General features: G+C 38.4%; 1 protein-coding gene and 1 long non-coding RNA gene across 5 annotated transcripts in view; one reads left to right on the forward strand and one right to left on the reverse strand.

Annotated features, from left to right (window-relative positions):
• The window catches only part of taf1a (TATA box binding protein (TBP)-associated factor, RNA polymerase I, A), a 29,293-nt gene extending 23,401 nt beyond the window's left edge, over window positions 1-5,892 (forward strand). For 2 of the 3 annotated variants that reach the window (XM_061886099.1, XM_061886100.1), the window contains one exon: window positions 66-749. In XM_061886099.1, the coding sequence (XP_061742083.1) occupies window positions 66-115 (50 nt within the window). In that variant the 3' untranslated portion in view covers window positions 116-749. Of the gene's footprint in view, window positions 1-65; window positions 750-5,440 lie in introns of those variants that run through there. The other variant, XR_009804090.1, reaches the window with a different exon arrangement.
• The window catches only part of LOC133542204 (uncharacterized), a 185,422-nt gene that overhangs the window by 24,230 nt on the left and 133,529 nt on the right, over window positions 1-27,663 (reverse strand). The gene's annotated exons all lie outside the window — the stretch shown is intronic.

Genomic DNA, 27,663 nt, shown 5'->3' on the forward strand with positions numbered 1-27,663 from the left:
AATGTTTATATTTAAAACTAACAACAATATACAGTTTTTTCTTACTGTTATTTTTGTTTTCACAGATATTCAGCTCACATATTCTGCTGGCCAAACATTTAATGGCGACTGCTGAGAGATGTTGAAGATCACAGAGAATATATTGAACTTGACTTAAAATGAACACACAGTCATGTGGGAACAAGGTAAGGCAGTCCCCTCTCTGTCCACCACGTGGCGCCCTTGTTCTGAGTTTTACGTGAATCGGGGCTTAGATGACAGCCTTTTCTGGACAGAGAGCAAATTTCGCTCAGAGCCAGCATTCATGTGCTAGTTTATGGATTTTGTAGCATTTTATTGGAAGTCTTCCTCTGTCCTCGGTTGACTTTGGCCGCACTATTGGTGTTTCAACACAAACAAACACACACGCAGCCTCTCTGTCAGCTCTGTTGTCATGACCGATTACTCAACCAACGTGGACCTCTCTCCAGTGTGCTTTAATTTGGATAAGCGTGGCAGATTGTTCTATTGTGCGGTAATGAAAGCAGTTAGGAATTAAAATGAAAGCTTTTGTAGATGATGCTGATGAAATTGTGGCCAGGCCGCAGAGTAAATGTGCTAATATTTAGCGCACACAGTGACTATCTCCCAGTGTAACGTCGTCATGTGGATGACTGCATTCACTCCTCCAGGTCTTTTGCACTATTCTGTGAAATGAAGTCTGCATGGAGCAGCATGCCAATTTAATAAATGAAAGTGTTTTGTAATGATTCTGCTTACTTGATTCGGCCTGCCACAACGTTGGCTGTGCTATGTGAGTGTGTGTCTGCGTGTGTGTGTGTGTGAGTGTGTGTGTGTTTTGCTTTGCAGTCATTACATAAACGAAAAGCCCAGAGCACTTGCCTGACCATAGAAGCAGCTGCTGAAGAGATCTGGGAATACAAGTTGCATGTCATTTTGCAAACTCCAGACAGTCACCACTCTAGATTGTGCCACGCTTGACTTGACGTCTTTAACGGAAATTGCTGTACATTGATGTCAAATTTTTGTCTTCGGGTAGTTTTTACACCGTTACATTTCCACCATTATATTTATCTAAGTAACTTTTAATGTATAACATAGTAGAACCGCGATTTACAAACTTAATTGGTTCTTTAACATGGTTTGTTAAGCGAAAAGTTTGTAGAGTGAAGCGGCGTTCCTCATAAGAATCAATGTAAACATTAATTATTGGTTCTAGCCTCGACAAAAGTCCCTATTTTACTTTGAAGATGTATACACAGTGTGTGTATATTCTGTGTATATATATATATATATATATATATATATATATATATATATATATATATATATATATATATATATATATATATATATATATATACAAACCCCGTTTCCATGAGCTGGGAAATTGTATTAGATGTAAATATAAACAGAATACAATGATTTGCAAATCATTTTCAACCCATATTCAGTTGAATATGCTACAAAGACAACATATTTGATGTTCAAACTGATAAACCTTTTTTTTTGTGCAAATAATCATTAACTTTAGAATTTGATGCCAGCAACACGTGACAAAGAAGTTGGGAAAGGTTACAATAAATACTGATAAAGTTAAGGAATGCTCATCAAACACTTATATGGATTTTACCATATACGGTCCGTAAAAATCATCAAAAGGTTCAGAAAATCTGGAGAAATCACTGCACGTAAGCGATGATATTACAGACCTTTGATCCCTCAGGCGGTACTGCACCAAAAACCGACATCAGTGTGTAAAGGATATCACCACATGGGCTCAGGAACACTTCATAAAACCACTGTCAGTATCTACAGTTGGTCCCTGCATCTGTAAGTGCAAGTTAAAACTCTACTATGCAAAGCCAAACCCATTCATCAACAACACCCTGAAACGACGCCGGCTTGGCTGGGCCAGAGGTCACCTAAGATGGACTGATGCAAAGTGGAAAGGTGCTCTGTAGTCTGACGAGTCCACATTTCAAATTATATTTGGAAACAGAGGACGTGGTGTCCTCCAGAACAAAGAGGAAAATAACCATTCGGATTGTTATAGGCGCAAAGTTCAAAAGCCAGATAGACAGACAACATTTGCACAAGTTTTAGGAAGTATGGGGTGGTTCCCTAAAATATGTTAAAGAGACTGATGTCAAATTTAACACCGATTGAAAAGTAATTGAAAGGTAGATAATTGATTGGCCTTTTGTCTGCTTTCATATATTGCTGGACCCTGTTGGGGACATTCTGGATTGCAGTTGTCTGTGGCTTCATGTCAACATTTGCCTGTACTTATCTGACTGATGCCTTTTTTTTTCTAGTTTATGATATCTATTTTCTTCTACATGTAATTGTTGTAGGTTACTTGTTTGGGGGAGACATGTGTTTAATTGTATTTCTGGACGGTATATTTGAAAAATCCAATAAACAAATGTTTAAAAACAAAACAAAAACAAGACATGGACAGACAAACTCACAGTGTCATGGTAAAAATCAGAAATTAACCCGGAAAAAATTAAATAAAAATTGTTATAAATACACCTCCGCGCAACATTGTATCCTATTTAATAAAAAAATAAGAGATGAAAGAAATAGAGATTAAGTTACAAAACAAAATAACCTTAACATTGTGTTTTAGCCTGTGACAGAAAATATTTAAATAGCATTCATTTGTCTAAAATTAAAAAAACAAATCCTTATTCAAACAATAAACAGCTTTAGACAGACTTGAGCAATTTGATGCTGAAAAATACAATAAATAAACTCAATAAATAAGTCAAATTGATCAAATATAACACTTTAACCCACACAATGAAAATTAAAGGAGCCATATGTAATAATTTAGTGTCAAGTCATCATTAAATGGCCCTGATATGTCAAATGGTATAAATACATTTGAATACCTCTATAACCGATAACAGTATTCAGCCGGGATATGATCATTTCAAAATTAGATTTACAGTCATTGTTATTGTTTTCATTTCGATGTCCCGCTCGCCACTGTTTGACCAATTACAAAGTCCGGGAGTGTGTCACATCCAGGTTGCCAATTACGTACCGCCCTCTTCATTTGGCTACTGCCACTGGTAAAATGACTAAACATGTCAGACCTTAGTAAATCTAAAAAGCGTCTTTAGGATTCTCAACTTATTCATGACAAAGCCAGAAGCAAAAAAGGATTTGTATCGGGGATGCCTTCGAAAGATGAAGAGGATTGAAGGCAGCAAAGATTTTTTTCATCCGACGCCAAACCTGCTATTTTCCTCTTTGATACGTAAGTCAGGCATTTACATTTTCTTATTACTTGTTTAAATGGAAATTGACATTTTGTATGTAAACTGCATTGTCCAATACAGTCTTTGATCTTGTCAGAACAAAATATGTTTTCGACAAATAAAACCTACGTGAATATTGGTAGTGTCAGTGCCTATTTCGTTCTCAATATGCTGACACGCTGAGGAAATGGGTTCCAACATTGGCACGGCAGTCATCATGGCAATGTGAAACATATGAAGACAGCCAAGTCACATGATAAAACAATTCCTAATTTGAGTAGCCTATAGGCATACCTTGGTAAAATGTCTCCTCTTTAGTTTTGGGCGTGCATTAGGCTGCAAAGCATGCTCCACTTATCTTCACCAGTACAACCATTGCTCGCGTTGGTAGTAGTTTGTTTTAGTCTTTGCTTTCTGATAGTACTGATATGATTGCCACTTTTTTGCCATTTTCTATGGGGCTCCGGAATTTGGCAGACCCGTTAGCGATCCTGTTCTGTCCCCCTGTAATGTTTGTCTGATCTTCAATGGGATTGTGCTGAAAATTTTAATTTCCCCTATGGCGGGGGTCGACAACCCGCGGCTCTTTAGCGCAGCCCTAGTAGCTCTCTGAAGCTTTTTCAAAAATGTATGAAAAATAGAAAAAGATGAAGGTAAAAAATATATTTTTTGTTTTAATATGGTTTCTGTAGGAGGACAAACATGACACAAACCTCCCTAATGGTTATAAAGCACACTGTTTAATACAAACATACTTCACTGATTTGAGTATTTGGCGAGCGCCGTTTTGTCCTACTAATTTTGGCGGTCTATGAACTCACCGTGGTTTGTTCACATGACCACTTTCTCAGACTAGTTTTATGCCACTTCTTTTTCTGTCTCATTTTGTCAACCAAACCTTGAATGTTGTGCGCACAAAGGTGAGTTTTGTTGATGATATTGACTTGTGTGGAGTGCTAATCGGGCATATTTGGTCACTGCATGACTGCAAGCTAATCGATGCTAACATGCTATTTAGGCTAGCTATATGTTCATATTGCATCATTTGTAGCTATATTTGAACTTATTTAGTTTCTTTTAAGTCAATTTATATCTCACGACACACTATCTGTATGTAATATGGCTTTTAATTTTTTTTTTTTTTTGCGGCTCCAGACAGATTTGTTTTTGTATTTTTGGTCCAATATGGCTCTTTCAACATGTTGGGTTGCCGACTCCTGCCCTAGTGGATTAATCTAGTATTTCTGATTCAGATTCTGATTTGTTGTGATATTATTGTACACAGACACAACGTACTTCTTCCTGAAAATAGCCTAATTTCTGTGTAAAATGTGTTGGTTAGAGATATTTTATTGACAAAACGCTTGTCTATTCAGTTATTATGGTCTCAGCACCTCAACCCCTAGTAAGAGGGAGTGGAAGTTCGACGTTCCTTGGACTAGCCCAGTCAATCGAGCTGGATTTGGCTGCGTATCTGGCAACCTCAGTCAGGGAGAGAGGGAGGGGACGACATAATTTTGACCGTGATTGCAGTACCTTTTCTGGTCACATTATTACATATGGCACCTTAAATGCGACAATTTATGCCTTTTTTTGTTGTTCTAATAAATCAGAATGAGGAAGTCACGATTAATGGCTACAATGATCATGTTTTGCAGTGCACGGGGGGCAAAGCACACTACTGATCAACCATGTTCCCCTCGGGCAGGGGTTGGCAACCCAAAATATTGAAAAAGCCATATTGGACCAAACATACAAAAAAAAAATCTGTCTGGAGCCGCAAAAAATTAAAAGCCTTCTATAAGTATTGGATAGTAGTGTTTATTTCAATTGTCAGTTTTTCCTTTATTACCTCTTGTGTTATTTATTTTACCCCATATTTGTTCCCACAACCACACCTTAAGTTGGAGTCTTTAATCTCGTTATATGCAAATCGAATGACAATAAAGTCTATTCCATTCTATTCTATTCTAAGTGTTATCATGAAGTCAACATGTGATATAATTTTCCATATTAGCTATACTAGCTTACTATCTGTCATGATCCGTGGCCCGGATCATGTTTTTGGTATTTTCGGTTAGTATTGGACTCCCTCAGTTCCTGTTTTTTGCACCCTTGAGCTTGTTTTAGTTACCATCCGTCCATTTTCTACTGCTTATTCCCTTCAGGGTTGCGGGCACGCTGGAGACTATCTCAGCTACAATCGGGCAGAAGGCGATGTACACCCTGGACAAGTGGCCACCTCATCACAGGGCCAACCCAGATAGACAACATTCGCACTCACATTCACACACTAGTGACCATTGAGTGTTGCCAATCAACCTATCCCCAGGTGCATACCATGGTTGCTTATTATTTTCACCTGCCTCTGATTGGTGTTCGGGATGCTCACCTGTTCCCCGAGCACTAATCAGAGGCATTATTTAAGCCTGACTTTGCCGGTCAGTCGGCCTGGCTTCTTTGTTTGCTTTTGCTACAGTTACGTAAGTATTACTTGTCTTCTTGCCTATGCTAAGTGTTAGCCTTAGCTTTGAGTGCGATCGGCACATTTTTCCTCCGGCTTGTTTTCTGTTTTGGTACTTGTTTGAGTCTTTGAAAATAAATCATGTTCCTACCTGCACGTCCTGTCCAGAGTGGTCCGTTTGCATCCTGGGGAAAAGAACCCCGCAGGTAACAGAAAGAAGCCAGGCGGACTGACCGGCAAAGGCAGGTTTGAATAATGCCTCTGATTAAATGGTAAATGGGTTGTACTTGTATAGCGCTTTTCTACCCCTTTTTTAAGGAGCCCAAAGCGCTTTGACAGTATTCACACACACATTCACACACTGATGGCGGGAGCTGCCATGCAAGGCGCTCACCAGGACCCATCAGGACCAAGGGTGAAGTGTCTTGCACAAGGACACAACGGACGTGACTAGGATGGTAGAAGGTGGGGATTGAACCAATAACCCTCAGATTGCTGGCACAGCCACCCTACCAACTTCGCCACGCCGTCCCCCAATTAGTGCTCGGGGAACTGGTGAGCGTCCCGAACACCAATCAGAGGCAGGTGAAAATAATAAGCAACCATGGTAAGCGGTAGAAAATGGATGTATGGATGGGTAACTAAAACAAACAAAACAGGAACTGAGGGAGTCCAAAACTAACCGAAAATACTAAAAATATGATCCAGGCCACGGATCATGACACTATCAAAATTACTATTTGTCGCAGGCTGACAAAAATCTTTGTTGACAGAAATGTTGAAATGTAATATTTATTCTACCCATTTTTACAACATTGGAAAACATTAGTAAAACACAGGCTTCTCAGGGGGTAAGATAACCCCTCTAAATAACTGGCTTAGAGGGCCAAAAGTATAGATGTTTGTATCCAAGTTAAAGGAAACGGCAGGCTGTCTTCCTCGAATGGATTTATCTATGCAAGCTAGGTTACGTTTGCTGTGGTCTGGAACAACATGGCACACAAACCACTATCAGAAATGCAGCCAATATTACATACCGATAATATGTCATGAGAAATGCAAATATAAATTAAATACACAAAGGACATAAGAAATCAAATGAGCTCAAATGTACAAGTGAGGCATAATGGCATGTTAGCATCAATTAGTTTGCAGTCACACACTGACCAAATATGCTTGATAAGCACTCCACACAAGTTAATAACATCAAAACTCACCTGTGTGCATTCACGTACAGCAGGGGTCACCAACCTTTTTGAAACCAAGAGCTACTTCTTGGGTACTGATTAATGCGAAGGGCTACCAGTTTGATACACACTTAAATAAATTGCCAGAAATAGCCAATTCGCTCAATTCACCTTTAGTAAATAAATCTATATATATATATATAAAAAATTGGTATTTCTGTATGTCATTCCGTCGTACATTTTATTTCCATCTGCGGAAGGTTTTTTGTAGAGAATAAATGGTGAAAAAAACACTTATTTCAACGGTTTAAAAGAGGAGAAAACACAAAAAAAATAAAAATAAAAATTAGAAAAATAGTTTAACTTCAATTACGACTCTTTAAAATTCAAAATTCTACTGAAAAAAATTAATCGAAAAACTAGCTAATTCGAATCTTCAAAAAAAACAACCATTTAACATCATTAGTAATTTTTCCTGATTAAGATTAGTTTTGGAATTTTGATGACATGTTTTAAATAGGTTAAAATCCAATCTGCACTTTGTTAGAATATACAACAAATTGGACCAAGCCATATTTCTAACAAAGACAAATAATTATTTCTTCTAGATTTTCCAGAACAAAAATTTTAAAAGAAATTCAAAAGAATTTGAAATAAGATTTAAATTTGATTCTACAGATTTTGTAGATTTGCCAGAACATATATTTTGTCATTTTAATCATATTAAGTTTGAAGAAATATCTCACAAATATTCTTCGTCGAAAAAACAGAAGCTAAAATGAAGAATTAAATTAAAATGTATTTATTATTCTTTACAACAAAAAATAAATTCACTTGAACATTGATTTAAATTGTCAGGAAAGAAGAGGAAGGAATTTAAAAGGTAAAAAGGTATATGTGTTTAAAAATCCTAAAATAATTTTTAAGGTTGTATTTTTTCTCTAAAATTGTCTTTCTGAAAGTTATAAGAAGCAAAGTAAAAAAAAAAAAAAGAATTTATTTAAACAAGTGAAGACCAAGTCTTTAGAATATTTTCTTGGATTTTCAAATTCTATTTGAGTTTTGTCTCTCTTAGAATTAAAAATGTCGAGCAAAGCGAGACCAGCTTGCTAGTAATTAAATACAATTTAAAAAAATAGAGGCAGCTCACTGGTAAGTGCTGCTATTTGAGCTATTTTTAGAACAGGCCAGCGGGCTACTCATCAGGTCCTTACGGGCTACCTGGTGCCCGTGGGCACCGCGTTGGTGACCCCGGACGTACAGCATAAAAAGATTGGTGGATAGAATTAGATAAAGAATAAGTGGCATAAAACAAGTCTTCCCCAGGCATCGTTAAAGAAAGTTATACATGTAAACAAACTACGGTGAGTTCAAGGATCTCCAAAATTAGTAGGACAAAAAGGCGCTCGCCAAATACTCTCAGCAGAGAATCATGTTTACATAAACAGTGGGATTTCTAAAAAATAGGGAGGTTTGTGTCATGTTGTCCTCCTACAGACACCCTATTAAAACAAAAATATATTCCCCCCCCATCTTTTTCTATTTTCATACATTTTTGAAAAAGCTCCAGGGAGTCACTAGGGTGGCGCTAAAGAGCCGCAGATTGCAGACCCCCGCCCTAAGACCCCGCTCCACTACTGAGAAGTTCTGCTCTTAGTGGATTGAGCATACCTGCCCTTTCATCCCTGCATTATAGTTGCTTTGCATGATTTTTAACCAAGGGGAAGTGGATACAGTTGTGAAAGCAAATACAGTTGTGATCAAAATTATTCAACCCCCACACAATTTTGGTGTTTTAGTAAGTAGGACATTTATTCCGTATTTTGTTTATAGTCCTATCAAATAAAGATGCATTAAATAGACAAATGCAACTTGAATTACAACATTATATTTTGTAACATACCAAACAGTGGCATTTCTCTTAATATCTCATTGACAAAATTATTCAACCCCTTGAAGATCATAACTCTTAAGAACAGAATTTGAATAAGGTAATTTCAATAAGGTGTTGAAAACACCTATAGATGTGATTAGAACCATAACGAGCAACAATTAAACTGATTGAAAAAGACTGTGACACTCAGCTTCTTGTAGATGGTCAATGGTGTATTTGCAACATGGTGAAGTCCAGGGAGTGGTCAAAGAAGTCAAGAGAGGAGGTAATTTCTCTTCATAAGAAAGGATATGGATATAAGAAAATAGCAAAGACATTACACATTCCAAGAGACACAGTTGGGAGCATAATTCGCAAGTTTAAAGCTAAAGGCACAGTGGAAACACTACCTGGGCGTGGTAAGAAAGAGGATGCTGTGTGCAACTGCTGTCCGGTATTTGAAGCGTACAGTGGTGGAAAAACCCCCGGGTAACAGCTGAGGAACTACAACAGGACATTGCAGAGGGGGGAACGCATATTTCTTCCCAGACAATAAGGCGTGCACTACGAAATGAAGGCCTCCATGCCAGAACTTCCAGACGCACCTCACTTCTGACTACCAGGCACAAGAAAAATAGACTCCAGTATGCCAAAAATCATCTGGACAAACCCCAAAGGTTTTGGGAAACTGTTCTATGGAGTGATGAGACAAAAATGGAACTCTTGTCTGGAGGAGAAAAAAATGAAGCTTACAAAGAGAAGAACACCTTGTCTACTGTTAAGCATGGTGGGGGGGTCAATCATGATCAGGGGCTGTTTCTCTGCCTCAGGTACCGGGAATCTCCAGCGCGTTCAAGGCATTATGAATTATATTACCTACCAGGATATATTAGCTTCAAATGTCATGAAGTCAGTGACGAAGCTGAGGCTTGGGAGACGTTGGACCTTCCAACAGGACAACGATCCCAAGCATACCTCCAAATCAACATCAGAGTGGTTGCATAAGAAGGGCTGGAAGACTCTGGAGTGGCCTTCACAGTTGCCAGACCTAAATCCTATAGAAAACCTGTGGTGGGACTTGAAGAAGGCAGTTGCAGCACGTAAGCCCAAGAATATGAATGAACTGGAGGCCTTTGCCCAAGAGGAATGGGCTAAAATACCTGTAGATCGTTGCAAGAAGCTTGTGTCCGCTTATGTATCACGTTTGAAGGATGTTATTTCTGCCAAAGGGTGTTCTACTAAGTACTAAAGATGCATGTAACTAGGGGGTTGAATACTTTTGTCAATGAGACATTAAGAAAAATGTCCTTTTTTGGTATTTTTTAAAATGCAGTGTTACAATTTAAGTTGCATTTGTCTATTTGACAAATCTTTATTTGATATGACTATAAATAAAATACGGAATAAATGTCCAACTTGCTAAAACACCAAAATTGTGTGGGGGTTGAATAATTTTGATCACAACTGTATGTTTAATTCATTGCTGGGGTCCTGACTTTTCTTTGTTGTGTGACTCTTCCCCCTTGTACATTTCCTCTTCCTCTACCCACATAGCAAAAAAACAAAACAAAAACATTTGGTACTCAGTCTCGCTTGGTCGGCTCAGAGGATTTGTAACCTAAAATCCAGTTTTAACCGCGGTGGCAGCGCTGCATCTCAGCGAGCGCAAGACATTTGAAGTTGGGCTCACCGAGAGAGTGCGGGGTGCTATAAGAGATATGGAGGGTGAAAATGTGTTAATTCAGCCTTGCAACTGGGGCTTAACATACTGATGTTTGCCAGCGCCGCATACAAAAAAAGGAGAAGCAGATAAAAAGAGGAAAACACGAAGCCGCAGTCTTCTTAAAAAGATGACTGAAGATCAAACCAGGAAACAAAACCTGACTGATGAAAATCCAGCTGAAGTCAGCACTATTACGTCTTATCATAATTGCGTCGTTGTTTCATGTCTGATTGGTATATTCCAAACACGGTGGCCCTCGAACAAAACACTTTCAATGCTAGCAGATGCTGAAGCTAAAATGTTTGAGAGGAGGCATGTCTTGTGGAACATCAGGGGAAGGCGCACCCAGGGAAAAAACACGATTCCCAAAATATCTCCTGAAGTTGAAAGTTGACAATACCTTTGTTCTCCCGGTGCAAAAAAATAGCTTTCAATAATGTATCGGTAATAAAGACGGTGCTGATTTTTGATGTGGTCGGCGTGGACTAGAAATCTTTTCCCTGTGCAAAAGATGATGAGCATGCCTGAAAACATCTTTATTGTTAGGACCCCCCTCCCTTATTACAAGGGGAGAGTCCTCACAGCTCCTTTTATTCTAAGACTTATATTTCACTAATTTCAACTAAGTCTACAAAACTGAATTACCGTATTTCCTTGAATTGCCGCCGGGGCGCTAATTAATTTAAAACCTCTTCTCACTCCTGCGCTTACCAAAGGCATGCGGTAAAAATAAGCATGCGCTAATTATTTTAAAACCTCTTCTCACTCCGGCACTTACCAAAGGCATGCAGTAAAAATTTGAGTGTGATGTAAGCTTGGACCTTAAATTCTACTGAATAGCTCTTAATCTTCTTCCCTTTATGCAATTTCAAATTACCTGTATTGAAATCATCCATCCATCCATTTTCTACCGCTTATTCCCTTTTAGGGTTGCGGGGGGCACTGGCGCCTATCTCAGCTACAATCGGGCGGAAGGCGGGGTACACCCTGGACAAGTCGCCACCTCATCGCAGTGTATTGAAATCAGCCTCCTCCATTTTGAAAATGATGACAGGGGAAGTGTCACTCGTGACGTCACGAGTTTGACCAGGCGATAATACTAAGCATGCGCTAATTATTTTGCGAAGCGAGTTTGACCCGGCAGTAATTCAAGGCAGGCGCATACTATATTCCCTGCGGCAATTCAAGGAAATACGGTAAGTACAAACACGTCTCTAATGCTGAAACTGAAAGTTAACTTAAACCACCTCCTCCTTTATGCTCTCTCCAGGCTAGTACTTTATGACACTACTGATAATACCGTACATTCCAAACCATACTCCGCAATTTTTCCCCCCCTACACTTTGAGCCCTGTGGCTTAGACTGTTCAGATAACTAATGGATTTTTCTTTGCTGAGGCCATAAATGTTTTCAATGCAAATACGCTGAGAAGGTGTTTGACTGTTTACCTGTGTTGGCCCTGCGATGAGGGTGGCGACTTGTCCTGGGTGTACACCGCCTTCCGCCCGAATGCAGCTGAGAAAGGCTCCGGCACCCCTTGTGACCCCAAAAGGGACAAGCGGTAGAAAATGGATGGATGGATATTTTATTTATTATGATTTGGCGCCAGTGCTGCAGTGTCCTTCCATTTATTGGTAGTGTAGTTCAGTCTTCTAGCCGTCCATAGCGTTTTTACCCGTATGGATTCTTCATTCGTCACTCCAAGCAACGCTTGTAAGTTTTACAATATAACTAAAACTGTTTATACTTACTAAACTGTTCCATGTGTCATGTCTGTAGGAATGTTTTCATGCATATTTGTATGTGTTATCGTAATGTAATGAAGCTACCGTCCTAAGCATTAGCTAATATGCTAACACATTTATGAGTGTCTGTGTTAGTATTATTAACTTACAATGGCATTCTTTTGGTATTGTTTCACTTTAACAAAATCCTCAGTAAATTCACCAAGATGTCACCATGGAGTTATTGAGTCCGTTTAGCTGACTGGAGAGCTAGCTAGTTAGTGGGTCCATGACAATAACTTTTGTTTTGTTTGATCAGCCATTTTACAGACACCGTTTGGAAACAATTAAGGTATGTTAATAAACATTTACAAAATATTTCTGTGTATAAAACTCATTTCACAAAGTATATATTTGCGTCTTGTAGTTCTGTGTGGCTCATTTAAAAACTATATATTTTTCTCTAAAATGTAATGGGTGCGGCTTATATACCGGTACGCTCTATAGTCCAGTAAATATGGTAATTATGTAAGTCTATGCGAGGGCATAGATAAGGAAACGGTGAGGTCATCATAATTTTTTCTTAGCAGAACAAAGGCTGATTCTAAGGCGTTCTTATTCTGCCAAAAGAATGGAAAATATTCCTTTAACACTATGTTATTCTCTCCTTACACCTTTATATTATAATGCACCTTAACGTTGCCCAATTCCGAATCTGATTACTGAAATACTGTATGAATTTAGAGTCACAACAAAAAGTAACGTCTAATTTGCACAATTGCATAACACACAAAAAGTGATCGAAAATGGGTTGGCGACTTGTCCAGGGTGTACCCTGCCTTCCGCCCGATTGTAGCTGAGATAGGCGCCAGCGCCCCCCGCGACCCCAAAAGGGAATAAGCGGTAGGAAATGGATGGATGGATAGCGCTTTTCTACCTTCAAGGTACTCAAAGCGCTTTGACACTATTTCCACATTTACCCATTCACACACACATTCACACACTGATGGAGGGAGGTGCCATGCAAGGCGCTAACCAGCACCCATCAGGAGCAAGCGTGAAGTGTCTTGCTCAGGACACAACGGACGTGACGAAGATGGTACTAGGTGGTGATTGAACCAGGGACCCTCGGGTTGCGCACGGCCACTCTCCCACTACGCCACGCAGTCCCTAAAACATGAAAGAATAACTTTGTTAAGAAATATTTATGATATTCCATCCACCCATTTCCTGCCGCTTGTCCCTTTTTTTGGGGTCGCTGGAGCCTATTTCAGCTCCATTCGGGCGGAAGGCGGGGTACACCTTGGACAAGTTGCCACCTCATTGATATCAGATATTAGCCCGATAGCAGCTAAGAAAAACAAGTATCGGATGATATCAGCTTGTATCTAAGATCTCTGGCACAAGTAGTTGTTTACTTGTGCTAAGCTGGACAGCCAGTTAACAATGAAATGTCCTCCAGTAAGCACACAAGGTTGGTCTTTTCATCTGTTTTAGTCAAGTCATTTACAAAAGGTAAACATGGTAGGCTAAAGGCCACTCGGATCCAGCAGCTACTCAGCAGCTGCACACAATAGCGCACAGACTCAGCCAAACTACCTCTTGGTAATGGCGCAATGTTCAGTGCCAAAAAAGAAATTTACTCAAAAAACACTCAAGTAAGAAAAGTGAGGCTCCACTTTTCCAAAAATGCATGAGCTTGAGGTTGATATCCATTGGGTTTGCTATTTCCACGCTACTAATTAGCATTAGCGATTTTACACGGCGATTTCAACACCTCCAAATTTGTTAACGGAAACTACAGCTAAACAGCTGGCGTGTAATACGTACAATACTTACAGTATTAACACTTTTAGGGTGCAACATAAAAGAAAACACACGATAAACTGTACACAACAACAAATTGAATATCTTGGACTTGCAACTGTAACTATCACATTTTAATATCATACTTCCAAATGAGACTCAGAAATGTGATATGTGATCATATTTTTGATAATGGACAGCGGTTACCACTATCAGCCCATTTTTAAATGTTGCAATAAAAAATTAGATGTACTCATCAAAAACCATTAATATTTTTTAAGACGTACAAAGTACCAAAAAGTTGGTACAGTTGAGTACCGGTATCGATTCACAGGCACTGTATCCCAGGTACCGTTTCAGTTCAAATGTGAACTCTACCCGTCTTTGAATGTACCATGAATTGATTAACGTGGACCTCGACTTAAACAAGTTGAACATTTTTTTTCGGGTGTTACCATTTAGTGGTCAATTCTACGGAATATGTACTGTACTGTGCAATCTACTAGTACAAGTTTCAATCAATCAATCAATCAAACCCTCACATGGCATAATGATGTGCGTTATTAAGGATTATCTTTCCAATCCGATACTGAGTAAAATTCAGGCTGGTATCGACGATACTGATCCGATACTTTGTACAGATGGACCTAACGTGTCAGCTCAAGAATGCAGTTATTTATTTACTTAATTATTGTCTAATATTTATCATGTTTTTTATTATTATCATTATTTATTTATTTATTGTATTTATTATTATAACTTATTTATTACTACATATTTATTTTATAAGATAATAAGAACTACTATTAGAGTAAATAGTAAATCACAAATCAGTTGCATGAATATGTTAATGTGAAAATACTGAACATGTTGTAAACAAAGGCATTAGACATTGGCCCATTGCCTTATTTACGTGCTTCGTTAAGTTTTTACACTGTGTTCCTGCTAATGGTAAACATTATCTCAAATAACTAAAATTTATATTTTGATTTGAGAATCGATATTACAACCAAAAGATCTGCACGGCACACTCGCTCACTCGACGGTACATTAATGCTTGTAATCAAGATGAGTCCAAAGAAAAGCTCATTAATTAATGCCAGCTGATGAATAATAGCAAGTGAGCAGGTGGGGTCTGCCGTCTGCCGGTAAAGAATCAGAGCAGTGGAGCCAACTCGACCTGGCCATAGATCGCTCGGGAGTGAGGAGATGCGATTAAGCTAATCAATTTAAAAAGTGTAGCTGGATGAATATATGTGTAGCTAAAATGTAGGACAAAGACTGCAGTGCCGCATGTCAGTGGAGCGATGACATGCAGAGTGTGTCGGCCAACAGAATGCTCACTTTCGGCTAAGGGGTGTAATTTGTTGCATGCCTAAGGTGTGATAAGTGGCAATCCAAATCCCGGGACTTTCCTTCCGACGCTGATTGCAGTGCAAATTACAGCACAAGGAAACATTTTTTTCCAAGATTAAAGACTAGCAGAGCAGATTTTTCAGGCTGGTATGAATTTAGAATTGCATAAGCATCAGGGTTGGAGGAACACCTCTGGTTTGCAGTTTGTTGTTGATGTTACGTAATCTTGACATATTGAATTGACAAACGTATCAGTGGGTTAATGCAGTGGTTTTCAAATGGGGGGTACGCGTACCCCTGGGGGTACTTGAAGGTATACCAAGGGGTACGTGAGATTTTTTTTTAAATATTCTAAAAATAGCAACAATTCCAAAATCCTTTATGAATATGTGGTAACCGCCATGTTGTTTGTATTGGCAGCCCTGTATGACGTCACAGGGAAATGGACAGTCGAATCGCAAATAGCGAAAATCAAGAGCTTTACAGCTTTTTTTAGGGATATTCCGGGAGGTGTAGAATTTTGAAAAAAACTTCGAAAAATAAAACAAGCCACTGGGAACTGATTTTTATTGTTTTTAACCCTTTTGAAATTGTGATAATGTTCCGCTTTAAACAATTCTATGAATGTGAGTTCATAAACTGTGAAAAGAAATACAACAATGCAATATTCAGTGTTGACAGCTAGATTTTTTGTGGACATGTTCCATAAATATTGATGTTAAAAATTTATTTTTTTGTGAAGAAATGTTTAGAATTAAGTTCATGAATCCAGATGAATCTCTATTACGATCCCCAAAGAGGGCACTTTAAGTTGATAATTACTTCTATGTGTAGAAATCTTTATTTGTAATTGAATCACTTGTTTATTTTTCAACAAGTTTCTAGTTTTTCCCAAATAGTTGAAGAAAGACCCCAACAAATGAGCAATATTTTGCACTGTTTTACAATTTAATAAATCAGAAACTGATGACATAGTGCTGTATTTTACTTCTTTATCTCTTTTTTTCAACCAAAAATGCTTTGCTCTGATTAGGGGGTACTTGAATTAAAAAAATGTTCACAGGGGGTACATCACTGAAAAAAGGTTGAGAACCACTGGGTTAATGCAATCAGCGATCAGAATATATATTTTTTCTACATTTTCTCCGAAAAAAGGCTGCACCTCAAATAAATGCCTCCTGGTATCATATTGGAATTAATTTAGAATTGACGCGAATAATGTATTAAGAGGTTACTTTACCATTCTCTCATATTGTTATACCTTTGTTGTGGTGCGTGTTGCCAGAAATGACAAATTATCAAAACAAAATTTGAAAATGTTAGTATTTTGAGTCAAATTAGCTTGCATGCCCGATTTAATGTGCTTTGAATCAACTGCTACAGCAAAACATTAAGCCATGTATAGTATAGCTCATAATGCAGTTTTAACATTGAATAAACTAACAGCATTGTTGTAATAAGATGGCACTAGCAGGACAGCGCCCCCACATGGCTGTAAAGAGGCATGCAATGCACACATCATGTGCAGTGCGGGTTTAAGGATGGGTACGCTATTCTGCACCAACCTAAGTATGTTGGTATACAAAAAAAAAATCAAACAGTGCCACATTTCAAAACTTGTGTTGCACGAGGCGTCACGTCCGATTGAAGACTCCTAGCGACTCAAGGGCCTGGCCAGGAAACAAGCAGTCGGACTGCCTCTGGGTAATGTTAATAATTTTCCATACCAATAAAAAACAAGGCAACGCTCAAAAGTACAGTAAGGCCCCACTTTTTAAAATACGTTAGCCCGATGCTAATTCCCATTAGCGATTTTACATATCGATTTAAACACCTCCAATTTTAGTAATGAAAAATACAACGTAGGAGCACGTTACAATCAAACAGCTAGTGTGTAATAATTTACAGTCCAAACACTTTGTACAAAAGACAAGACTGGCACGTTCTATTTAAAGGCTAAGACTACTTCTTGGCAAAGAAAAAATACAGTCTTTTTGACACGAGTGCCCTCTAATGTCCTGTAATTGCAACTGCATGCAAAGTCTACTACATAATACTTGCAAATGAAACCCAGAAGTGGAGGAAAACAAGACAACTGAGCACAACTCAGTGTTAAATGTTAGATTAATTTAAAAAAATATGTATATGTTCAAACATTTAACATTCATTACCACAATTGAACACACAAAAAAGTATCAAGAGTACGGGTATTGATTCCCAGGTACCGGGAATTGATATTGATTCTAACGGGAAAGACACCCATTCCTATGCAAGATGTAGCCTATTGAGTTTGCTAATAGCCATGTATTGAATGGGTCAAATTAACGTACGTTATTGCATTTTGGGTATTATTAATCTTAGAGAGGGTAAAATTACCGTACAAACACAATAATCATCGTACGTCTGGCAACGCTGTAAAATACAAATTATGTTAAATTGGGGCCCTAAGCACAGTTTTATTCAGAGACACATCACACAACATTTTTTTCACACTTTATTTGTGTAAAACGATTTCTATACTATTTGACTCAAGCTTGAATTTAACTAGATGCATGTTTTGGACCCAATTCACTTATTTTAGATGTAAAATAATTGAACATAATTAAAATGTAAATTACCAAATTTTTCTGCCTGAACTCCCACCGTATTTTGAACCCAGTATGTCAAATGCATTAGCCCTGTGCTGTTATATCAATAACAGCAGTGACATAGCAGGAAAGAGCTGAGAATAATTTTGCGGTGAAATTTTGTATCCATTTATTGACATTTTACAAAATGAGGGCCACGATATGATCAGATGGGTTCTCCCCCATTTCTATTCTATGCTTATATTCAAAAATAAAGGAGGAATATAATCATTGTATTCAATTACATTTGATTGTGTGTTTTTTTTTTTTTAATATAACCTGTTTGTAGTTAATATATTGTAGTACTGTTTGTGTATTGCATTTTATAGGCATCCTTAGTTATGGAGTTTATTTTCTTTGTATGTATTGTTGAAATTTTATTTAGATGTGATTGTCTCATGTGATGGACTCCAGAAAGATTAGTGGCTACTGCGCAGCAACTATTGGGTGTCCATTTTAAACAGATAAACAATGGGAGGCAAAAATTCAAAGGATTTGTATGCGAATATAATTTTCTAATTCATTGGTGCTCAAAGCGCCACCTAAGAAAACATCTGGCTCTCCAATGACCAACATAAATACCAGCATTAAAATACAGTAGCTAGTAAGCCTACGTATTCCATAAAAACAAGCAGAGTTTTTTTTTAACAAGTCTATTCAATATGTTTGGCCAATGTAACATTGCACACAGTTAGCACACCAACACTGTGTTATATGTATTTGATTAAGTGTTTCTTTGGGGCACCACTAGATGGAGCGGTACGTGGGCCACAGTTTGGCAATGACTGGTCAGGTTAATTCTATTTAGTCAATTAATTGTGTCTAATAAAAAGGTAATAAGTGTATTACAGCAGTGTTTTTATACACTTTTTCACCATTTTGTGGCATTAAAGACAATGTTAAACAAACAGAAGAAGTCTGAAGCTACAGTCATAAAGAAGTTTCTTAAGCGCCAAAAATATGACTAAAGTGTTAAAGCTGGATTTTATTTGCACTTTTTTCAACAGTGTGTATGTTGTCTGTCTGTGTTGGCCCTGCGATGAGTTGGCGACTTGTCCAGGTTGTACCCCGCCTTCCGCCTGAATGCAGCTGAGATAGGCTCCAGCCCCCCCCCCCCCGCCACCCCAAAAGGGACAAGCGGTAGAAAATGGATGGATGGATGAACTAAAGAAATATATTTATTAATAATTTAGTTTATTTATTGTAGCACAACATAATTATCTGTAATTTAACTTATTGTCAGCTATTTTTGAGTCCCTTCTTATTTGGTTCGTAGTAGTGGAAAAGTTGTGCCCCAAGATTGAAAAGGTTAGGAGCCCATGTATTAAAGCATTTTGCTGATGTTGCTAATTGTTTTATATTTTCAAATAGTTTGCTTCATGCTTGAGTTTTTTTTTACAATTCTGATTAACAAATTAGGGGCAACATCACAAACACATTCAATGATTTTGAGCATTTTTAAGTTAAAAATATCTGGAAATACTGGCTTTGTATTTACTTGTATCGAATCAATATTAAAATAAACTGTATCACCCACATATACTGCGCAGTGGGCGATTTGTATTGTTGGAAATAGTTTTATTTTGTAAGCCTCTTTCCCCCCCACCCCACTCATTTTTTTCCCCTACCAGTTGTTCTCTCATTTCCTGTATCTGTCTTTACAATAATTATTTGGTTAAAAATGATCATCTACATGTATCATATCATATCATCTCATATCATATATCATATCATATGTATGTAATGTTTGTTTATCAGTGATCTATATATGGGAAACAAGCTTTGGAATTAGAACTGTTATCAGGTAATATACTGCTTATCAACACATCTTTTTTTTTTCATACCAACTTTAAAGGGGCTGTTTGCACCATTAACACAGATGTCTAGAAGGCACTAACTTTCCAGTGTATTTTACACAGTATATGCCGCCCACTTCCGGCTTCTAAAACACAACGACGTAATTACGTACCTACGTAACACTTTGGGTATTGTTCGCTAATAACAGCGATTTGGATATTTAGCATTAACTGTCGTTGAATTTATATATCTATAATAACAACATGACTGAAAATTATTTGTTGCTTTCCTTGGACTGCTTTTGTATGTGTGTATGTTGACCAGACCGGATGAGTAACCTCCGAAAACACCAATAATTTATTAAGTTTCCCCACAAACTTAGTAATTGTGAAAAATATAGTCCATTTTAAAGTAGCAGTACAGTAGAAAAACAAGTTGACGTTATATTAGAGATGTCCGATGATATCGGACTGCCGATATTATCGGCCGATATATGCTTTAAAATGTAATATCGGAAATTATCGGTATCGGTTTGAAAATTATCGGTATCGTTTCAAAATGTAAACTTTATGACTTTAAAAGGACGCTGTGTACACGGGCGTTGGGAGAAGTACAAAGCGCCAATAAACCTTAAAGGCACTGCCTTTGTGTGCCGGCCCAGTCACATAAAATCTATGGCTTTTCACACACACAAGTGAATGCCACACATACTTGGTCAAAAGCCAGACAGGTCACACTGAGGGTGGCCGTTCAAACAACTTTAACACTGTTACAAATATGCGCCACACTGTGAACCCACACCGAACAAGAATGACAAACACATTTCGGGAGAACATCCGCACTGTAACACAACATAAACACAACAGAACAAATACCCCAAACCCCCTGCAGCACTAAGTCTTCCGGGACGCTACAATATACACCCCCCGCAACCAAATACACCCCCGACCTCAAACCCACCCACCTCAATCTCCTCATGCTTTCTCAGGGAGAGCATGTCCCAAATTCCAAGGTGCTGTTTTAAGGCATGTTGAAAAAACAAAACAAAACGCACTTTGTGACTTCAATAATAAATATGGCAGTGCCATGTTGGCATTTTTTTCCATAACTTGAGTTGATATATTTTGGAAAACCTTGTTACATTGTATAAAAAATTGTGGTTAAAAATTCGCCTCTTACCGGATATCAGCTGAGCTTGTGCCGACCATACAGCTGCCGTCGACTTTCCTGAGACAATCCGCGTCAACACCCGGCCGTGGACGTACACTTCCGGCTATCAGGTACTGTTAAACTCACTAAAACACTAGCAACACTATAGAAAGATAAGGGATTTCCCAGAATTATCCTAGCAAATGTCTCTAAAAACATATCAATGCAACGCGATTGCAATTGGGTTTTTTTTTTTAACTTTTTTTTTTTTTTTAGTCCGTCGCTATCAATATCCTCAAACACGACTCTTCGATCCTCGCTCAAATTAATGGGAAAATTGTCGTTTTCTTGGTCTGAATAGATGTTTTTGTTTGAGGCTCCCATTAAAATCAATGTGAATATATGAGGAGCCATCAACATGTGACGTCATCGTCTGCGACTTCCGGTAGGGGCAGGGCTTTTCTCCAGTTGCGAACTTTATCGTGGATGTTCTCTACTAAATCCTTTCAGCAAAAATATGGCAATTTCGCGAAATGATCAAGTATGACACATAGGATGGACCTGCTATCCCCGTTTAAATAAGAAAATCTCATTTCAGTAGGCCTTTAATGCATCCAGCCGGGCATTACAACAAAATTACGCATAAAAATGTTTTACTTCCACGGCTGTATATAACGGTATCGGTTGATATCGGTATCGGTAATTAAGAGTTGGACAAAATCGAAATATCTGATATCGGCAAAAAAGCCATTATCGGACATCTGTACTTTATATGCTTACTTGTTTTTCATTGTATCCATTAAATCAGTGGTTCTCAACCTTTTTTCAGTGATGTACCCCCTGTGAACATTTTTTTAATTCAAGTACCCCCTAATCAGAGCAAAGCATTTTTGGTAGAAAAAAAGAGATAAAGAAGTAAAATACAGCACTATGTCATCAGTTTCTGATTTATTAAATTGTATAACAGTGCAAAATATTGCTCATTTGTAGTGGTCTTTCTTGAACTATTTGGAAAAAAAGATATAAAAATAACCAAAAACGTTTTGAAAAATAAACAAGTGATTCAAATATAAATAAATATTTCTACACATAGAAGTAATCATCAACTTAAAATGCCCTCTTTGAGGATTGTAATATAGATCCATCTGGATACATGAACTTAATTCTAAACATTTCTTCACAAAAAAAGAAATCTTTAACATCAATATTTATGGACCATGTCCTCAAAAAATCTAGCTGTCAACACTGAATATTGCATTGTTGCATTTCTTTTCACAGTTTATGAACTTACATTCATATTGTGTTGAAGTATTATTCATCAAATATATTTATAGAGGATTTTTGAATTTGCTATTTTTAGAATATTTTTAAAAAATCTCACGTACACCTTGGTATACCTTCAAGTACCCCCAAGGGTACGCGTACCCCAAATTGAGATCCACTGCATTAACCCACTGATATGTTTGTCAATTCAATATGTCAAGATTACGTAACTTCAACAACAAACTGCAAACCAGAGGTGTTCCTACAATCCTGATGCTTGTGCAATCCTAATAATTCATACGACTGCATTAAACCATATCCAATTGTATTAACAATCCGCAAAGTATGTGAAAGCACAGTTGAAACATTAAGAAATGCCACAAATTCAGTCAGCCATTTTGAATATTCCGATCCGAATACCTTTGGCTATTTTGGGGGATTGACATCACTCTAGTAACGCTTATACACTCTTGACTATATTATCAGATCAATCATACTGGAAATACGCAAAAATTTGAAATATATTTGCTGTTTATCATTCTCAATCGTTATGTAAAACCAGAACACATATGCTTGGCTTTTTTTATGCATTCAAAATCGTAAATAAATAGCTAACAATTGAACAACAGATGGAGGGTCCTTTTGCGCTCATAATACTCTCTAAAAACATTCAGAATCAACCAACAATACTTAATTTACATGCGGTGACCTGAAAATTAACCAAATATGAGTGATATTGTTGTTTTAAACACCAACACAGACGGACTATTTTGGTGGCGCATTGACAGCAGTGAGCTAATGCTAGCTTGCGCTGCTATTCTTGACACACTATAAGGTCTCAAACTTGCTAAAAGTAAAATATAGATGATAATTCATGCATCTCTCACCTGCTGGATGTGGCCGTGGACCGACACTTTCATGTCGCCGAAATCTTTTGGCTTCCTGCAACTTTTTTTTAACCCTTCGTGAGGATTGCAATTGAATCTTTATCTAAACGGAATTATGTCGGTCGGCATCTCAGCGAGAGTGGAAATATCACAGTAAGTGTTTGTTTTATTATGGTTAGTTTGTATGTTTATCATCTGGCAGAGCTGTGGATGCTCGTATCCAAATGAAACTGCATTCATTACTCGGCTTCTAAAATGTTTTGCTCATCCTCTTTGTGTTCGGGCTCAAAAATATAAGGTCATAATTGTTCCCAAAGTAATCATTGTTAGCTCTCACAAAGTCTGCTTGATTAGCATTGTTGTGGATGGGGAAGGGATCTGTGGTTCCTCCTCTATGTCACGCAATCACGTGACTGGCTTCCTCAGTATCCCTCAAAATGGCTCAGGAATCTCCGAGAGATCGATACTACTTTGATCATATTTATTTATCCGCAAACTTTGTAAGTCTTTTGTTGTCATACATCAGACATATATGATAATAGCCTCAATAGAGAGGCAACTCAGGGGTCAGCAACCCGTGGCACTTAAACCGCATTCGGCTCTTTAGTGCCGCCTAGTGGCTCCCTGGAGTATTTTTTAAAAAAGGATTGAGATGGGGGGGAAAGATGTTTTTTTATTTTAGTATGTTTTTTGTTTAAGGACAAACATGACATCCCAATTGTTAGAAAGCCCAGTGTTTAACATGTTTGTGTGTATGCTTCACTGATGAGTGTATTTGGTGAACATCGTTTTTCCCTAGAAATTCTGGCGGTTCTTGAACTCACCATAGTGTGGACTGTGACTAAACAGTTTGTTTTCATGTAAAATCTTTCACCCAATTTTGTGCACCAACAGTTTTATACTGTGCGTGAATGCACAAAGGTGTGCTTTGTTGTTTGGAGTGCTAATCAGGCGTATTTGGTCAGTGCATGACTGCAAGCTAATCAATGCTAACATGCTATTTAGACTAGCTGTGTGTACATTTATCAATTATCTGTATCTAATACTAGCTGCATTTCTCATGGTTGTTTGTGTGCCATTTTTATGCTTTGATTTTTTGCGGCTCCAGACAGATTAGTTTTTTGTATTTTTGCTGTAATATGGCTCTTTCAACGTTTCGGGTTGCCGACCCGTGTGTTAAACCATTAGGGGTAACGCAAGTTAGTCAATGCTATTCTTGTAATATTGTAACTGTGAGCAAGTCGCAAACAGCCCCTGATTTAATACATTTGAGATGTAATTTAATGTAATAGCAATTTTGACAATTTGCAAAAATGACCCAGCAGATGCATTTTGGGTAAAACCTGAACTCTACTATGCAGTTTGATAAACACCCAACACTCACTGGCTCATTTCTAGCCTTTCAGTGAATCTGTCTAATGGTCACTTTTTATTGCCTGACCTCAATCAAAGCGCTGTTCTTTTGTGCCGGCTTCGGTTCACGCCGGCTTTTTAAATGTGCTGTTTGTGTGTCTTTGTCCCGTGTGTTGCTATCTGTGCGTTGGGTCAGATTAACAAATGTTAAGGCCGGTCGGTGGCAGGCTGAATGACAGCATTAACCAGCACACAATGGGGTACCGGGACAAAGGCCTTTCATGACCTGTCTGACAGCTTGTAGCGTTGATGTCATCCTCTGACTCAGGCTGCTGCCGCCCGTTTCTGTCACACTGGACACTCGGGATACATGACATCATCAAGTGACGCATGGCTCGCCTCGGTTTGCTCTTTCCCAAATTTTTCTTGGCTTTTGTAGGCCTTTTTAATGACATAATTAATTTGTGTGTCAAGCATTTTTTGACTAAGGACACTTGGATTAAAGGTGATTGGGCGATTCAGTCGACGTAATCGATGACGTAAATACGTTGACGTTACTTATGTACGGTAGAACCTCCAATTACCCACTACAGACCGAATAAAAAAATGCTTCGTTGTACGAACACTTCATTCACCCATTAGCTACTGTGGGAATGGAATGGAACTTTATTGTCATTGCCCTTAAAAAGTACAACGAAACCCGTTCAAGATCAGACATACCTCAGACAGGGTAGACAGAACTGTTGGATCATCACATTGGTGGCGCCTCATAAAAAGCTAGGAAAAGGTAAAACATGGTGTGAGGAGGAGAAACAAAAGCAAGTACCAAAGTAAACCCCTATGGTGTGTAGAGCTCAGTTTGAGACCATGAAAAAACCTTGAGCAAAGCACATATATTGTATTTTCTGGACTACGGTAGGTCGTGAGTTCAAAACCCGGCCGAGTTATACCATTGGACTATAAAAATGGGACCCATTACCTCCCTGCTTAGTATTCAGCATCAAGGATTGGAATTGGAGGTTAAATCACCAAAAGCTCTTCCCGGGCGAGGCCACCGGTGCTGCTCACTGCTCCACTCACCTCCCAGGGGGTGAGGGTGATGGGTCAAATGCAGAGGATAATCTCACCACACCTAGTGTCTGTGTGACAATCATTGGTACTTTGTAGTTGTTGCATAAGCCGATTCTTTTTTTCCAACGCTTTGAACCCAGTAGCTTGTAAAATGTTTTTCTTCGCTAACAGCCATAATGTTTTGTATACAACAAATAGTTTTCAAACTACTCCGACAGAGACACTGACAAATTGTGTTATTGCTTGTGGTCGGCTTTGCTCACTGCACGAGCTGCAGTCTGAAAATGTTTCGTGCCTTGAACCCGGAAGTATACCCGTCCATAGCGTTTTTGCCCGAAAGTATTCTTCATTCAACACTCCAAGCAATGTTTGTAAGTTTTACAATGTGACTAAAACTATTCATGCTTACTAAAATGTCTCGTGTGTGATGTCTGTAGGAGTGTTTTTGTGCATCGTCAGCATTAGCTAATATGCTAACATGTTTACAAATGTCTGTGTTTGTATTTTTAACTTACAATGGCATTCTTTATTTATTGTTTTAGATTTGTAATTCGCCAAAATGCCACCGTGAAGTTATTGAGTCTCTTTAGCTGATTGGCACACTTGCCAACCCTCCCGGATTTTCCGGGAGACTCACGAAATTCAGCGCCTCTCCCGAAAACCTCCCGGGGACAAATTTTCTCCGGAAAATCTCCCGAAATTCAGGCGGAACTGAAGGCCACGCCCCCTCCAGCTCCATGCGGACCTGAGTGACGTGTATAAAGAGCGTGTCTGCCCAATGACGTTATAACTGTAGAATGATCGAGGGCGAGTTCTTGGTTTCTTATGTGGGTTTATTGTTAGGCAGTTTCATTAACGTCCTCCCAGCGCAGTAACAACACACAACAACAGCAGTCACGTTTACGTCTACCGTAAGGCAGTTTGTCTGCCGTAAACAGCATGTGACACTCTTAAACAGGACAGTACTGCCATCTACTGTACATACACCACAACACCTCCAGGCAACTTCAACCCCTTACTAATCCTCCTCCATTCACATCCCATCTCCCCGGATTGTAAATAACCTAATGTAAATAATCAAATGTATTTCTAATGTATATACTTGTTCTTATGGTATCTGAACTCACTACGTTCTCTGCTGGCTGTACATATCCTACTAAGTCACACCTACACTGTTTCAATGTCCATTTCTCTGTTGATGCAATTGTTGATGACTGAAGTACTGATATCAACCAAACCCTCCTCATCCCACCCCCCGGATTGTAAATAATGTAAATAGTTCAATGTATATACTATGATGTTTAACTTGTGTGATGACTTAATTATGCTGATAGTATATATTTGTACCATGAATTGATTAATGTGGACCCCGACTTAAACAAGTTGAAAAACTTATTCCGGTGTTAACATTTAGTGGTCAATTGTACGGAATATGTACTGTACTGTGCAATCTACTAATAAAAGTTTCAATCAATCAATCAATCAATCAATCAATCATGCATATGTGACAATAACATCTACGGCTTTTAGAAAGTGCAGTGCACAACTGCGCACACAACAGCTGTAAATATACTCCTCCCCTATTAACCACGCCCCTACCCACGCCCCCGCCCCCAACCACGCCCCCCCACCCCTTGTTTGAGCAAGCAAAAAACTTATTTAAACAATTCACTTACAGTGGGGCAAAAAAGTATTTAGTCAGCCACCGATTGTGCAGGTTCTACCACTTAAAATGATGACAGAGGTCTATAATTTTCATCATCGGTACACTTCAACGTTGAGAGACAGAATGTGAAAAAAAAAATCCAGGAATTCACATTGTAGGAATTTTAAATAATTTATTTGTAAATTATTCAAACAAGGAAGATCTCTGGCTCTCACAGACCTGTAACTTCTTTAAGAAGTTCTTCTGTCTCCACTCGTTACCTGTATTAATGGAACATGTTTCAACTCGTTATCTGTATAAAAGACACCTGTCCACAGCCTCAAACAGTCACACTCCAAACTCCACTATAGCCAAGAACAAAGAGCTGTCGAAGGACACCAGGAAAAAATTGTAGACCTGCACCAGACTGGGAAGAGTGAATCTACAATAGGCAAGCAGCTTGGT

This window comes from Nerophis ophidion, linkage group LG24 (genome assembly GCF_033978795.1).
Source record: "Nerophis ophidion isolate RoL-2023_Sa linkage group LG24, RoL_Noph_v1.0, whole genome shotgun sequence".
Classification (NCBI taxonomy): domain Eukaryota; kingdom Metazoa; phylum Chordata; class Actinopteri; order Syngnathiformes; family Syngnathidae; genus Nerophis; species Nerophis ophidion.